The following is a 16,161-nucleotide window of genomic DNA, read 5'->3' on the forward strand; positions in this document are numbered from 1 at the left end:
ATTACAATAAAATGCATCAGGATCTAAAATAAAATTACAATAAAATACATTAAGATTTAAAATAAAAATACAATAAAATATATTAAAGTCCAAATTTACAATTATAATAAAATATATTCTTAAAAAAATACAATACAACATATAAACATAAAGTTTATAAAAATACACACAAAAAATAAAATTTTACTTTTTATTTCCTTAAATCTCCATGAAAGAATGTTCCGTAAGAATTGATTGCTACAAAAATAAACAAAAGTATTAATATCAATAATTTTTTTAACAATTAAATGTACACATTTTATGTAATCAATAAATTCAATTTACCTCCTCATCAATTTCAATGTCACTCATAGTAGAAGAACAAGCTCCAACATATGATGAAAAAGATGAAGCTAACAAAAATAAAACAAATTAGTTAACAATAAATACAAAATTATTTAAGATGGAAAGATATAAAATTTAATTTTTCATACCATTAAGTTCAGCCCATAACCAATTTTGTGCACACATCAAAGCTTCCAAAGTTTTAGAATGAAGTCTACTTCGATGTGGACTCACAAATCTTCCACCGGTACTGAATGCAGACTCAGATGCAACAGTAAATACTGGAATAGCTAAAATATCTCTTGCAATATTATGCAAAGTAGGATACTTCATTGCATTTACTTTCCACCATGCCAGTATATCAAAGTCATGAGATCAAGGCAAAACCGGCTCCTCCAAGTAATGGTCAATTTCAGATTTAACATGATCAACATTAGTGGTACTTGAAACAAATAAATCAAATTTTGCCAAACAATCTTTTTTTGCCAGATGGAAGCATATTGGGTTGGGAAGATGAAACATTTGAAACATTTGCACTTAAATTGCTCTTTGATTGATATTCTTTCACCAAATCATAGCAAATATGACATACAATAGATATTTTATGCACACCTTCATCCCTATAAATCAAAGGAAAATAATATTCTATCACTTTCATTTTATACCTTGGATCTAAAAGAGTTGCCATAGCCATTATTCCATGTGTTTCACTCCAATATTTTTCAAATTTAGATATTATACCATAGGTCATCAATCTAATTTCCTCGTAAGAAGATGTTAGCAATCACAAATTGACATCCTAATCTCACAAATATGTGGAAAAAAAAGATTAGCTGTAGGATATTTTGTTTCTGAAAATATTTTAGTCACTCCATAAAACAATTCTAGCATTTCACAAATCTCTTTGGCTAAATCTCAATCTTGATCACTAGGCAAACATTTATATAGTGACTCTCGTTGTTTCAAATGGGGAAAAACAATCATATATTTCAAAGCAGTAGCAAGCATCAAATATGTAGAATTCCATCTAGTTTTATAATCAACTACCAACTTCTTATCACAAGAAATTTTCAATTGACAAACACATTCTAAGAATTTTTCCTCTCTTTTTTGTGTTGCTATCCAAAAATAAACACTTTCATGAATTTTTTCAATACTTCCACAAATTATTTCTAAACCATCTTTTACAATCAAATTCAATATATGTGCACCATCCCGCATATGAAAAAATTGACCATTTAACAAAAGTGAAGAATTAGGAAGCTTATCCAAAAGAAGATTGAACAAAGTATCATTTGTGCTACAATTTTCTAAGGTCAAAGTGAAAAGCTTACCATCTATATTCCAATCCAATATGCAATCCATAAAAACATCACAAAGAACCTCGGAAGTATGTGGACAAGGCACATATACAAACCTACAAAAAATAATAATAGATAGTTATAATAAACTAAAATAATTTACCTTTCATATATAAAATAATCTAATAAATATGAAATTTAATATATAAACTTTTAAAGTACCTTATAATTCGACTTTGAAATATCCAATTATCATCAAAGAAATATGCCGTAATAGCCATGAAGCCTCTATTTTGGTTGGATGTCCACATATCCGTAGTAATTACAATTCTACCATAATTCTTCTCCAACAATTCTACTATTGTGGATTTTTCGTGATCATATAATTTAAAGATATCATTCCTAATTATGCTACGAGAAACCACTTTAAACAATAGTTGAACCATATTTATAAACCTCCTAAATCCATAATGCTCAACTATTGAAAGAGGATACTCATGCAAAACTATCATGTTGGCAAGTTCCTTTCTAGAACTCTCTTGATCAAAAGTGTATGTGCCAACTTTAACTTTTCCACCAGTATCTTTAGTAGGATTCAATATTGATTGCCTAATATCCTTTTGTTTTCAAAGAGGACACCTTTTAAAGTGATCATGTAAATGTCTTGTTCCATTTCTACTCTCTCCTCCTAGTTTCTTGCTACAATAATTACATACGGCCTTATCCACCCCATCTATCTTTACCTTTTTAAAATGATTCCACACAACCGAACTCAATTTTTTCTTTTTCCATTTACTTGACTATTCTCTTTATCACATACCTCTATTGGAGTTTGCTCTTCTTGACTAGGTATTTCTTGAAGAGTATTAATTGGAGTAGAACTGTTGCTAGCAGGTGTTGATGATGCTTGATTCTTGTCATGTGGATTGCTTCCAATTGAAAGTGAATTGACATTTGCTGTCGAACCACTAGCTTCGGCCATAGTTCTTTTAATATTGATTTGGTATTCCATTCTGCATCAATCACCTCTTTAAACAATTGAAATTCACAAAACATATATAAGCCCCTAATTTCTAGCCAGACGAAGGACAATAAGAATTTATTGATGCTGGTAAGCTAACTGGTAAGGTGTATGACATTAAGAATAGAACGCGTAATGGGTGATCATATAAAGAAATAGATGCTGTAGAAAACTAGAATCACTCGGCCAGTGATGTAGTACCACTTGAAAATATATCCAAAATGAGTATTTTGTCCACCGATCTAATCACCTAATTGACTACAGCATTATTTTACTTCTAATTACTTTGGTCTCAACTCAAATTGTCATATAGCCAAAGTAGAATAATGCTCCAAAAAAAAGAAAAAAGAAAAAAAGAAAACCTCATTATACATTGAACTATTGAAAAGATAAGATGCCCATATCAATGTGTAGTTGTTGGCATCAATAACAAAGACTTGCCTATTAGTTCCATCTTCCTTCTGGTAATCATTTCACAATTATCCTTTAGCAAGGATATATGAACAAGAATCCATGGACCATGGTTGCTAGACTGGAAACAAAATGGATCAAAAAGAAACTGAGTCCTCAGAACATATCTCAAAATAATCATCAAATTACCCTTTCCCTTAATTTTGTCTACTTTAGAATCATCTGCAGCATATTGCTGTCACAAATCATAAGCTTCATATAGATATATTCACCAGGAACCTTTTATACTAGCGCATGAAGAGATGAGAAAGCCTTGCCCCTAGTCTTCCCTATGTTTAGCTGAAAGCCCTTTTACCAGCATCTTTTCACCATACATCCTAGCCATGTCTATCATTCCCACCATGCATTTTACTTAGATAATAAGGTTTCTTAAAAGTTGTGAACCGCTCTTGAATACTACTTGTTGACTGGTTTAAATTCCTTAATGAACTTTGAAAACTTGTTGCTAGCTATATCCGAGCATGCGTGTATTTAAAATAAATGTTATGGCAAACATTAAACAGGCATAGAAAATTGATCAGACTGATCGACAAATCATATTGTAGCCAGGTATTAGAATTAAATACGTATCATTAAAATTCCTATTTATATTTGATTTAGAATTCCATATTAATTATCAGAACCTAAAATATGGATTACTTTAATTACTTAATAATATTAATCTATATCCAATTTGGTTAATCTCTGAGTTACGATCATAAGAGTTATTGACTGTTAAAATGTCAATTTGAGGATTTGAAGTTTTCTGAGATTCAAGAGACACATTTCTATACCACTAATCATCATTTATAGGCTAGACATAATTTTGTTGTGCGTGTATGTAACAGCCCAGCCCACCCACGTCCGATAATGACCTCTTTGGGCCTGGGGAATCCTCTTACAACCCAGCCTTCAAGGTTTTGTTAAAACGCGTCGTAATGGTTAGGGGGAATCTTCTTCCCACCCCTACCTACCAGTCCCACTGGCTCGGGCCCCCCAGGCCCAATCATGATATTGTCCGCTTTGGAAGCTAGGTGGTGAGCCCAATCCTACCCCTCACGGTTTTACTTTCCCTCATGGGAACACGTCGTACGGGAAAGATATCCACACAAGCTTATAAGGCCTGTTTCGTTCCCCTTTCCAACGGATGTGGGATTTAACAATGTATATATATATATATATATATATATATATATATATATTTGGCAAGGCAAACCACTCCTAAATTGTCTAAACCCCATCTCAAATAACTCTACAAGACACAAAAATGGCAGCTCACAGCTAATCAAATTTTGCCACAAGCAAATTGGTTCTATTAGATAGAGTCCTAAATGGTAAGATGAACCATCCAAGAGTAGGAACAAGAACGAGTAGAAGCAAAATCAAGGCAAGACTCCCACTCCCAGAACAGAACGAAAATTTATAGAGCAAAAATAAGAACCAAGAAAGCAAAGAAAGCAAACCTCACCTGGCTTTGAAGTTTGAATGAATGACTAAGCCACGAGAAACAGAGCGCAAGTAGCAGGCTTGTGAAGCAGAGAAACGCCGTCGATACACGCGACAAGTAAACTTGGCGGTAGCTTGGTTAATGGATTGGTGCAGCAATAGCTCTTTGTCTTTGTGAGATGAAGGTGACGGCAGGCAGGAAGCCAGGAAGGGATAGGGAATGGAATAAGGGCTATGCTGTTTTTTTGTTATGGTTTAAAATCATATGAAAAATAAATAAATAAATAAATATATATATATATATATATATATATATATATATATATATATATATATATATATATATATATATATATATGTCGGGTCCGGTTCAGGCCGGGGTTTATAGTTTCCGGGTTCGGCTCGGCCCCGATTCTAGTTTTCAATGATAAGCCCGAAACCGCCCCACAGCCCCAATTTATTGGGGAAAAACTGCCCCGTTAGAGGCGGTGCACCGCGGATTACGGTTCGTGTGGGTCAAATTTCCATTCCTATATATATATATATATATATATATATAAATATAAACAAACCACTTGTTCCTAACATGTTACAACAAATATGCTATTCAATGCTTCGGGAATAAAAAAATAAATTCATAATGGCTTATATACTTTAAACGTAAGATTAATAAAAATTAATCATATTTCTTGGCTTCTGTTTTCTTTTCCATTGATCAGATTATATTCACTAAAACTATCTCGTTTCGATTTGTTTGTATATGTTAAGCTCAATAATGTTGTGTGTCCACTACTATTGTACCTCTGGATATATATATTTTGGCTAAAAATGGTAATAGAAACAAAAAAGAAAATAGACAAATAAATAGATAAAAGAAAAGAAGAAGATAATTCTGAATCCAGACAGTACTATTTATGGATTATAGATTGCAGGAAACAAACAAAGCGAAGAAAAGAAGACCACAAACTAAGAACATGTAGAGAAAGATAAGACAGCAGCGAAGTGGTCACGGTTCCAACTGACTATAGGCTTGACAATGATATGCTCTAAAAGCTCTCGAAGAACCTTCTATATTATATGTGTCAAAGCAAAGACGCTCTCTCAACTCATGCAATGCCATTTATATTACCTGTTGAGTATGTTTTTAGTATTTGTATGTTATTATTATTAATTACATTTAAGGCTTATATATAGATCAATATTATTGATCGCTAGCTACATATGAATCACATGTCTTCTTAATTGCTATTTAGTATTCTCTAATTCGGGATAATTATACTTTGTACCCTGAAGTTTACTTAAAAACATAACCAACTATGTTTCAATTTTTTTTTCTTTTTTTCAGTCCAAAATCAGAATTTTTGCCGAACAACTGTTGATGTCGAACCTAAATTATCGGATACTGAATTGCAAATTTATAAAACTAGCTTACCTAAGTTGCAACAAAACATAATTAATCCAAGATCTAAATTATAATAAATTCAACCAAATTGCATTTCATTATTATTATTTGTTGGTATTATTCAACTTTCTTCTTCTTTAAACTAGACTCACAACTGCTTTTTGGTCCTTAAACCTTTTTTTTATTTATTTTTTATTTTTTTACTTTTTCATCCCCAAATTTTAGTTTTTGTTGCACTTTGGTCTTTAAATTATTATTATTATTTTTTATCTAACTTCAACAATTTTGGAACATATAGTGCACTTCATACAACATTATAAGATTGTTTGATTTTGTAATTTGATTGCTTTCTTGTTACAATAGACGCACTGCATGTCTCAAAATTATTAAAAATTATATTAGAAATAGTTCTAAGAATGAAATATAACAAAAACTATAGTTTATAGACTAATGTGTCAAAAAAAAAAAAAAGTTTCAAGACCAAAATGCAAATATAAGTACCGCTCAAGGACTAATAGAATTAAAATCGCTTTCTTATATGAATAAATTTCTTTTTAATATGGTAAATAAGATGGAGATACTAAAAACCATTAATAACAAATTGAAATTTAAGGGTTTAAATTGCATTGTTTTAAATTTGATTGCTCAAAATGCATTTTTTTAAATTAAAAAGTACTAAATTGCAATTAATTAACACTTTACTTTATGATATTGGGAATTGAAACTCGTGATTAGCTCTAAGGATCATTTAGCTGTTAATTAAGATGGCACGGTACGTTAAAATATGTTCCGTGAGTTTATCTGATGGCATTTGCTCTTCATTTTCTTTTCTTTTCCAGTTGATCTTAATCTACTGTAAAAAAAATTTGTTCAATTTGTCATGCATATGTGATTGTGATCCTGGTCATAGCACAATAACATTATCCTCTAAATATATCTAGAATAGAAAAAATAAAATAAACTAAAAAAGTAATAAAAACAAAAATTAAAAAAGAAGAAGAAGAAGATAATGTTTCTGAAACAAGACATGAGACATTATTCATGGATTATATATGCCCAAAAAAAGAAAAAGTGAAAAACAGAAGAACAACCACAAAGAGAATGTTCAGAAAGATGAGGCAGTGATGTATGTAACATTATTTAAGTGGTCACATATCCAACTTGCACAGTTTTGTCTCACAAAACCCACTTGATAGTATATTCTGAAAGCTCTGGAAGTCGAAGATATATGCCTCTTCTTCTATATAAGTTAGATAGCAAAGCCAAAGTCTCTCAGTGCCATAACCATTTGTTTTAGTAGATATTTTCAGGTTACTTATTGGCCTACAGAGACATCCTAAAATTATGGCTCAAATAGCGAAGATTGAGGTTCAAGCAGAGATAAAGTCTTCAACTGAAAAGTTGTATGGCTTCTTTAAAAACCAAATGGGACGTTTGGTTCAGATGTTCCCTCAAAACTTCAAGAGTTGTGAAATACTTGGAGGTGGTAATGCTCTCACTTCTGGCACCATCATGTCTTGGAAATATGACCTTGGTAATCATCATCATCATCATCATCATCATCATTATTAGTATTATTATTATTTGCATATCTATAACCTGTTTGGTTCACTTATAGCTTTTGCATTTGTCAATTATTATTTTTTGTCAACTGCAATTGGTTTATGAAACTATAATTTTGATGATATTAATGGGATTTTTTTAACAAAGAAAAATATATGATGCTAAAATTTGCTAAATATTGATTAAGCAAAAAGGTAAACGATATTTTTCTGTCTTTTTTTTGAGCTGATCAATTCACATTTAATTAACCTAAAACTGTATCTTCTTTTCATTTTTATATAGCCTATTAATAATATTATGAAGTAGTATAGACATTTTTTTAATTAATAATTCTATAATTAATAGCTAATTTTTTCCATTACTATTTGAAAATGGATAGGCCAATCTCTAAACTAAAAACTAATACTATTATATTGTATGTAGCTTTAATTTAATAAAACTATCGACTTTATAATACTGAATCCATTTTTGGTTATAATATATATATATATATATATATATATATATATGTATGTATATGTCCAGGCAGTGGACCAATGTCAGTGAAACTAAAAGTTGAAGATGCAGACGAGGAGAATAAATCGATTTCGTTTGTAGTTCTTGATGGAGATCTTCTGAAGTTGTACAACACTTTCAAGCCAAAAATTCATATTTTTAAGGACAGCAATGGTAATGCCCAAATCAAGTGGTCTATTGAATTTGACAAGGCAAACCAAAATGCTCCCAGTCCAAGTAGCTATTTGGATTTGGCAATTAAGGTCTCTAAAGGCCTCGATGCTTACCTTTACAATAATTGAATTAGATATTGGCTAGATAGTATCAGTACCTTGTTGTGATGTGTATGTAATTCAATATCTGATTGTAAAAATTAAGGACTTTCTTTATTTGGAAGCCAAAATAGTTAAATAAGACTATTAGGTCTGTAAAGAAGTTTATGTTTACATGTTTTGAAATGTATGTTGCTCTATTCTAATTCACATAAACAAGGGCTCTTTTTTTCTTTTTCTTTTTTTTTTCTTTTATTAAAAATTTCAAATTCAAAATTATTGTCAAGAAAATAGTAATTTTATAATAAAATTATTTTGGAGAAGATCTATAATGGTGAAAGTTTGAAGAGCACGAAATTGTGATAGCATATATTCATACAAGTAAATGCGAGTGGGCATAGACAGAAAGCGCTCTTTTACAACAAGGAGATTCTGACGTTTGTGGTTTTGGTTCTTTTAGAAACTATACCCACATTAAAATTATCAAAATAAATTAATATCAATTATTTGGAAACTTATGCAAAACATAAATTTCCATTGAACTAGATATGATATGTTCTATATATATATATATATATATATATATCAAACGTCAAAATATAATATAGTTTAGAACCATTAAATTAAGTTTCTACAGGGGGTCGATCTTTAGAGCTATATAGATATATGTGAAAACGGTAATCACTCAATTTGGCATATAATAGAAATTTATTTTGGAAATTAACTAGTTCTTTGAATTCAACAAGATTTGTTCTTTTATACTTTTATTATAAAATTTAAGTACTAAATTAAGAAAGAATATCATATAAAATTCAAATATACTTAGAATTTCAAAACCAACGAATTAATGGTACTACTCCGACCAATTACTCAACAAACTGAGCATGAACATGAAACTACTTAATAAAATATCAGTCATCAAAGCAACAAGATATTAATCATTCTGTCAATCTATAACTTTTTCTCAGTGAATGCCTGAAAATCCTTTTCTTCCTTTTTCTTCTCCATTATTCTTCCTTTCTTATCCTCTTTCTTCAATTCAACTTCCGACGGTTTTCCGACATTGGAGGAGCCAAGCACAACCTTCCTTTTCCGACCAACACTCTGTTTACATTCTTCAGTGGCAGAAACAGAGGTTAAAACAGGGAACCCATCTAAGCGCTTTGCTAAACCCATGAATGCTCTGAATATTCTTAGCACAACCTTCCTTTCCTTCTTTCCAACTTTCATGGAGGCTTTTTCAATATTCTTAACAGCTGGATCTTCAGGCTGTTTATAGTCCAAAGGAGAAGCAAAATCAATCTCAATAATACTAATTGTCGCCTCCGGCTTCATCTCCAAAACATCAATGTAAAACTTCTTGCCATCCATTCATGATCATGGTGGTATATATCTTCAGCAGACAAACAAGAAATGCAACTCAGAGTCCTTTCTAATACGGCTTTTGGGTCGGAAAGTCGTATGAGATCTGCTGTATGAGGCTGCAACTTGATGTAGTTTCCTTGACATTCTTGATCATGGCAAGGCCTCCTTCTTCAAAACCCATGTTCTTGATCATGACATTCTTGATAACATTGAAGGAGATGTGTTGAAGACGTTCAATAGTTGAAGTTAAAACTTGAGGTTGTTGAAAATGGAAGTGGTGGTTGCATAATTAAATGGACTATAGATTATAGATATTGAAAAGGCATATGAGGATGCTCCAAATCCAGATGGTTATGCCAATTTTAGAATTAATATGGCTAAAGGCCACGATGCTTACCTTAGCAAAAGTATCATAGTTTGTGCCTCTGATGTGATTGTACTTCTATTTATTTATTTATTTGGTTTAAACTAGGGGTGGGCAAAAACCGAATTGGACCGATCAAACCGACCAAACCGACATATTTGGTTTGGTTTGGGTTTGGTTTTAATTTATTAATCGGTTTGGTTCGGTTAAATATATAAAAAAAATCGAAACGGTCGGTTCGGGTTGTAGGTTGGATGAAATTTATCCAACCCAACCCGCACCAAACCGATCATCAATTAAACTAACATTTTATTTTACTTTTATATATAAATATAGTATATAATTATAAAATAAAACTATTATTTTATTTATTGTGAGAATGGGATTGAAGAGTGTGGAATAAGACTTTTTAAAATAATTTTTATTTTTATGGATTGTTAGTTTATTTAATTATAAGTTCATTTTAAAATTTAAGATTTCAAATATGGATTGTATTCTATTTTATAATTAATAATGGTTGTAGATTTGTTATAAAATTTATTTGTTGGTGTATGATGTATTTGTATAATTAGGTTGTAGTTGTAGACTTATATTATAGTTATATGGTTTTATTTTGTATTATCTTACTTGTATTGTAGTTGTATGGTTTCATGTTGCATTGTAGTTAATAGTTAGTTTATTTGGTATTTTTGCTAGTTGAATGTATATTAAAATTATTTAATTTAGATATTATTTAATTTAGATAATAGCTTGAAAAAGATACTTAATTCAAAATATAATGCATGAATATGATTGAAGATTGATAATTAAAAATGCCTAAAAAAACTTTATATAATTTTGAACCCAATGTGTATAATTTTTATTTCAAAATAGCATAAATAAAAAAATTTGTGCCGAGATCCAAACCGATCTAAACCGTTAACCCAATCCAAATCGACCAATGATCATCGGTTTAGTTCGGTTCGGGTTGAACATGGTGGTCGGTTTGGTTTGGTTTCGTATCCAATCCAAACCGAAATGGTCGGTTCGGTTTAAAAAAATCTATAAAACCGAATTAAACCGCACCGAGCCCACCCTTAGTTTAAACTAGTGTGATTTTAGTTTCTTATATAAAATAAGATATAAAGAAATAAAAAAAAAAGTTAATTAATAATTATATATCAAATTATATACCATCAATAATTATCAAACAGATAAATAACAATACTCGCAAGAAAATACTTTATTGTCCTTTAACATGCACCTGTTAGATTTTTATTATATAAACTCTTGTTTTAAATATGTATTTTTTGACAAAAGTCACTGTTCTCTTGGATGAAGCTCGAATTCCCCTATTTTCATATCAAAAATTTGTATTTATGGGTTATTTGGACAACCTAGCAATTCAAAGCAGACACTTCCAATAACTAAACAGAACAGGGTTAACTATATTTTTGATCCCTCTAGTTTGCCCCAAATTTTAGTTGAGTGCCTTAAGCTTCAATATTTTCTTAATTGATTACTTTAAAAGCTAGCCTGTCATATCTATAAACCTCTATATCCTTATATTTTTTTTATTTTTTGAAATTGGGAAATGAGTGATTGGAACGATCTAAGGAACATTTAGCTGAGTTAGAAAAGAGAGAGAGAGAGAGAGAGAGAGAGAGAGAGAGAGAGAAAGAGGAAAAAAGAGCTTTTTCATTACTAATTAATATTATTAAGAGTTACTTTATAATTATTCCCTTTTGTTTTCATTTTCAACTGATCTTATCTATCTATCTATATAGATATATATAATATTTACTTAAAAAATATCTCCTTCAAGTTGTCTGGATATGATTGTAATGCTGATAGTTACCACTGTCCACTGCTGTACCTCTAACTATGTCTTGGGATTAAAATAATATAAGTAAGAAGAAGAAGAAGAAGGTAATTTTGAATCTAGACATTAATTATTCATGTAATCATTATAATATTTGCCCAGAAACAAACAAAGTGAAGAACAGAATTAAGAAGACCACAAAGAAAATCTAAGAAAGGATAAGGCAGTGATAATGAGTATATTATTGACGAAGTGCTCACAGCTCCAACTTGCAGTTTTGTCTCACACAAACCAACTTGACATAACTCTGAAAGCTCTATTGAATGTTCGAGAACCTCTTCTCCTATATAAAGCAAAGCCAGTCTCCCAGTGCCATAGCAAGTTTTTTTTTAGTATAAATTTTCAATATATTCTGCAGGTTCATAGGCATTAAATATCATGGCTCAAATTACCAAGGTTGAGGCTCAAGTAGAGATAAAGTCATCAACAGAAAAGTTGTATGGCTTCTTTAAAAACCAAATGGGACGTTTGGTTCAGATGTTCCCTCAAAACTTCAAGAGTTGTGAAATACTTGGAGGTGGTGATGCAATCACTACTGGCACAATCATGTCCTGGAAATATGACCTTGGTAATTTTAATTAATTAATTAATTAATTATTTATTTTTGTGCATGTGTATAACCTATTTGGTTCACTTTAGACATAGCTTTTAAATTTGTCAAATATGTTTTTTTTTTTTTTTTTTGGGTACAATTGGTTTATGAAACTAAAGGTCAATGATATTTTTCTGGTTTTTTTGCCGATTAATGAAGATTTAATTAACTTAAAACTGTATGTTATTTTCCTTTTAATATAGCCTATTAATAATTGTATGATGTAGTACATGATTTTTTCAATTAAGAATTCTTCAATTTTTCATTTACTTCTCGAAAATGGAAAGGCCAATCACTAAACTAAACTAATACTATAATAATATAGTATGAAACTTGATTAGTTAAACATCTAGAGTTAGAATATTGTATGAATATATATATATACACTTTTTTGGGTAAAGTGTATGAATATTCGGTTATATATATTTGACCTTAGATATTTGTATACAATTATTAGATCGATCTAATATAAAACTGATTGTATGTAAACAGGAAATGGACCAATTTCAGTAAAAGTAAAAGCTGAAGCCATAGATGAGGAGAAATCGATTGCGTTTGTAGTTTTTGATGGAGATCTTCTGAAGTTGTACAACACTTTCAACACAAAAATTCATATTTTCAAAGCCAGCAATGGTAGTGCCCAAGCCAAATGGTCCATTGAATTTGACAGGGCAAACCAAAATGCTCCCAATCCAAATGAGAACTTGGATTTGGCAATTAAGATCTTTAAAGGCGTCGATGCTTACCTTTTACAATAATTGATTAGAAATTATTAGTACCCTGTTTTGATGTATTTTTATTTAATATATTATTGTAAAAATTAATAACTTTCTTTATTTGAAAGCCATAATAATATTTTGTGAAATTTTATACATGTTCAGAAAAATATATATATATATATATATTTTGTTTCATGTTTGGAAATATATGTTGCTCTATTTTTCTAATGTATTAATGATATTGACCTAATGAGGAATAACTATATTTAAATTGGAAAAAAAAAAAGATATATGCGATAAAATTTAGTTATGCCAAGTGTGACGGTCCGCACCTTTGGAATGGCCTAGTGGCATTTTCGTAAATATTTGAAGGTTGGGATCTTCAATCCCGGGCTGTGGGAAGTTCTTAAGAATGTCACTAGGATGGTGCATATCGAATGGCAGGCCAAGATTCGAAGGTTTGCTAGAGAAAACCCCATTATAATTCCTCGCACAAAGTGATATCTGTGGCTGCCAGAAAGGAAATGGTTCAATAAGCTCTTTAGAAGGGTGGTCTGTGTCTGGCTCTCCACGGCCCCCAGCTCCGGCTTCGAGCTTGGGCTAAGCGAGCCTCCCATGGGCGACGGCAAGCCATGGGGCGGACATAAAGTGCCACGAAGGTGGGCTTATGTCTCCGAGGGACAGGGAGTCCCGAGGACAGTACTGGTAGGCGTTTTGAGCTGGTATTGCATGTCATTCCTGTGTCAGAGGCTGAGTGTAGCATTCGCTATGCCGTTTTCTATCGGCTATGCCAAGAACACACGTAGGTCTTTGTTACAAGGTTGTGGCAAATGTGCCAATGAGCGGGGGCTCGGGTTCTGCCTCGCTCAAGTAGGTCGGAAGCTAAATAGGCACGGACGGGGCGACACCGTGCCATCGGGTGACATTCGTATGTGGGCTTCCGATCTTGTGTTGCTACCTTGGGTGGCATGTTGGCACGATGCTAGCGTGCATGCTCCTGGGTCGGATGCTATTCGAGATGTGCATGGACCAAGGCCCGAGTGGAGAGATGGGTTGCTGGCTAGATCTTGGCACAAGATTGAGTAACAAGCTACCGAGTGAGCGTGAGGCCATCGGGCTAGCTTGCTGAGCGGCATGAGCCATGATGATTATGGGAACCTCAGGAACGTATAATTGGTATCAGATGGGCCGCTATATGAACTCGGATAGTGAAAAGGCTAGCCATGACTAGAGAGTTTTGGCGCCGCACGGTCTATTTCCGCTGCATAAAATGTAGGACCGTGACAGTTGGTATCAGAACTCAGTTTGTCCTGCAATAGGCGAGCCGAGGAACGGATGATATTGGTTGGTGATGCTTGGATCCGTAGAACCCCGATGCTACTGTGAAAGGGGCATTCTTGCATGGTGCGTGGGTAGTTATGGCGGCATGCTCAACTTGAATATGATGTGGGGATGTTCACCAAACGAGTACCAGTGTGCGATACAAATACACTTTAACTGGATGCTCGAGCAGCGAGGCAAATGCGAAGTTCTTGAATGGGACAAGCATTTGGAATAAGTGATTGGTGCTCATAAAGGAATTCATGCATTGTTAAATGAGAGTACAAGCCGTAAGTAGTACAATTCTCTTGGATAGTTGAAGGCTTGTCAGCCATGTGTTTCTTTGGGGTATTGGTCTCAAGAATTACAGAAAATACCAAAAATAGATCCATTTTGACCAAGAGTCTTGACGGCCACAAAGAGTGGGGAAGAAAGAACAAGCCAGTTCGGCTGGGTGGCAGAGACCACTTTTGTCCAAGAGAAAAGACAACCTTGTCGAAGTGAATGAGAAGTCAAGACGAGTGGGTGCAGGGGTGTATGTTTTGAGGGAGACTCTCGTTGAGCATCATTGAATAATGGGGCCATCAGGGCCAAAGTTTAGACGCCATTAAGGCACAAGTACAGGCGAGAATTGGAGATTAGGCCAAAAAGGCCAAGAATCGTGCATGCCATGAAGGCATGATGGTGGGCATGAACTCAAGAGATCAGGCCGGCGGGGCCAAAACTATGGTTGCCACAAAGGCACCAAATGCGAGCAACATAGCAGATAAGGCCGAGAGGGCCAAGGGACTGCCAAAGAAAAGGTAGAGAGCAAGAGACGATGACAACAAGGCATGAAGGCCGAATGTTGGAATGCCGTGGAGGCACGAGCTTCAGAGGAAGCACAACTGGACCACAGAGCTTGGGTAGCCTCAGAAATATTGGTGCACATGGGCACAAAATGTCGATTGTGGAGGCAAAGGACTTCAATAGAAGCAACAGCCTCGAGGGCATGGTGGTCAGTGCCATGAGGGCGCGAGACTCTAGTGCGAGTCCATAAGGAAGCCAAAGTCAGCCGGTTCGGTGAGAGAGTAAACGTTTGCTTGGGTGGAATTCGGACGAGCGCTGGAGGTAGGCGTCGAAGGCATAAAGTGGGGGAGTGTTCATTGCGTGGACACCCTACACCTTGGGCATAAAGAAGTGGCGGTTTTGGAAGCCTAAATACGAGTTAGGCAGCGTGCTCTGAAGCAAAAGTCTGGTTTAAGAAGTTCGTGAGGGACGATTCCTTATCCTTAAATCTTTTAGCCAGAATTGGATGGAGCCAAAAGTAGACCCATGATCAAGTAGCCTTGTGGAGTTGAAAGCCATTTGTGGAGGGATAAGGGCCAGACAACGATGAATCCAGAGAAACCCAGAACCTCACAAAAGTGAAGCGCCAAAAAGACGTATGTAAGCATGGAAAGGGAAAGGACTGTGAAGGAAAGTCTCAGCGGAGACCAACAAAATGTCCTTATATGACCAAGAGGGTCAAATTTGAGTGTGGTATATTGCCGGAGGGCAAGATTTGGGTTCAAGAAGGAACCTTGGATGCGTGTAGCATTGTAAATTTGCCAGAGGGCAAAACTGGCTCAGAGGAGGAGCCGAGATACAAAAGTGAGCAAGATTGAGGCAAAAAACTAAGGAAAGG

The 16,161-nt window shown here is 33.5% G+C and overlaps 3 protein-coding genes across 4 annotated transcripts; 2 read left to right on the forward strand and 1 right to left on the reverse strand.

Annotated features, from left to right (window-relative positions):
- Positions 1–7,056: 7,056 nt before the first annotated feature.
- Positions 7,057–8,493, forward strand: LOC112491364 (MLP-like protein 34). Of its 2 annotated transcripts, none has more exons than XM_048472079.2 (2): positions 7,057–7,430; positions 8,033–8,493. In XM_048472079.2, the coding sequence occupies exons 1-2, from the start codon at positions 7,289–7,291 to the stop codon at positions 8,302–8,304; spliced, it is 414 nt and encodes a 137-aa protein (XP_048328036.1). In that variant the 5' UTR covers positions 7,057–7,288; the 3' UTR covers positions 8,305–8,493. The 2 variants fall into 2 exon arrangements, with proteins under 2 accessions (XP_048328036.1, XP_048328035.1); XM_048472078.2 differs by having other exon boundaries at positions 7,091–7,478.
- Positions 8,494–9,225: 732 nt separating this feature from the next.
- LOC107416384 (uncharacterized) lies at positions 9,226–9,645 on the reverse strand. Its single transcript, XM_016024872.2, has one exon. The coding sequence runs from the start codon at positions 9,643–9,645 to the stop codon at positions 9,226–9,228; it is 420 nt and encodes a 139-aa protein (XP_015880358.2).
- Positions 9,646–12,161: 2,516 nt separating this feature from the next.
- On the forward strand, positions 12,162–13,328 carry LOC125421928 (MLP-like protein 34). Its single transcript, XM_048472134.2, has 2 exons — positions 12,162–12,432; positions 12,949–13,328. The coding sequence occupies exons 1-2, from the start codon at positions 12,243–12,245 to the stop codon at positions 13,212–13,214; spliced, it is 456 nt and encodes a 151-aa protein (XP_048328091.1). The 5' UTR covers positions 12,162–12,242; the 3' UTR covers positions 13,215–13,328.
- The last annotated feature ends 2,833 nt before the right edge of the window (positions 13,329–16,161 follow it).

Source organism: Ziziphus jujuba, chromosome 4, assembly GCF_031755915.1.
Source record: "Ziziphus jujuba cultivar Dongzao chromosome 4, ASM3175591v1".
NCBI classification, from domain to species: domain Eukaryota; kingdom Viridiplantae; phylum Streptophyta; class Magnoliopsida; order Rosales; family Rhamnaceae; genus Ziziphus; species Ziziphus jujuba.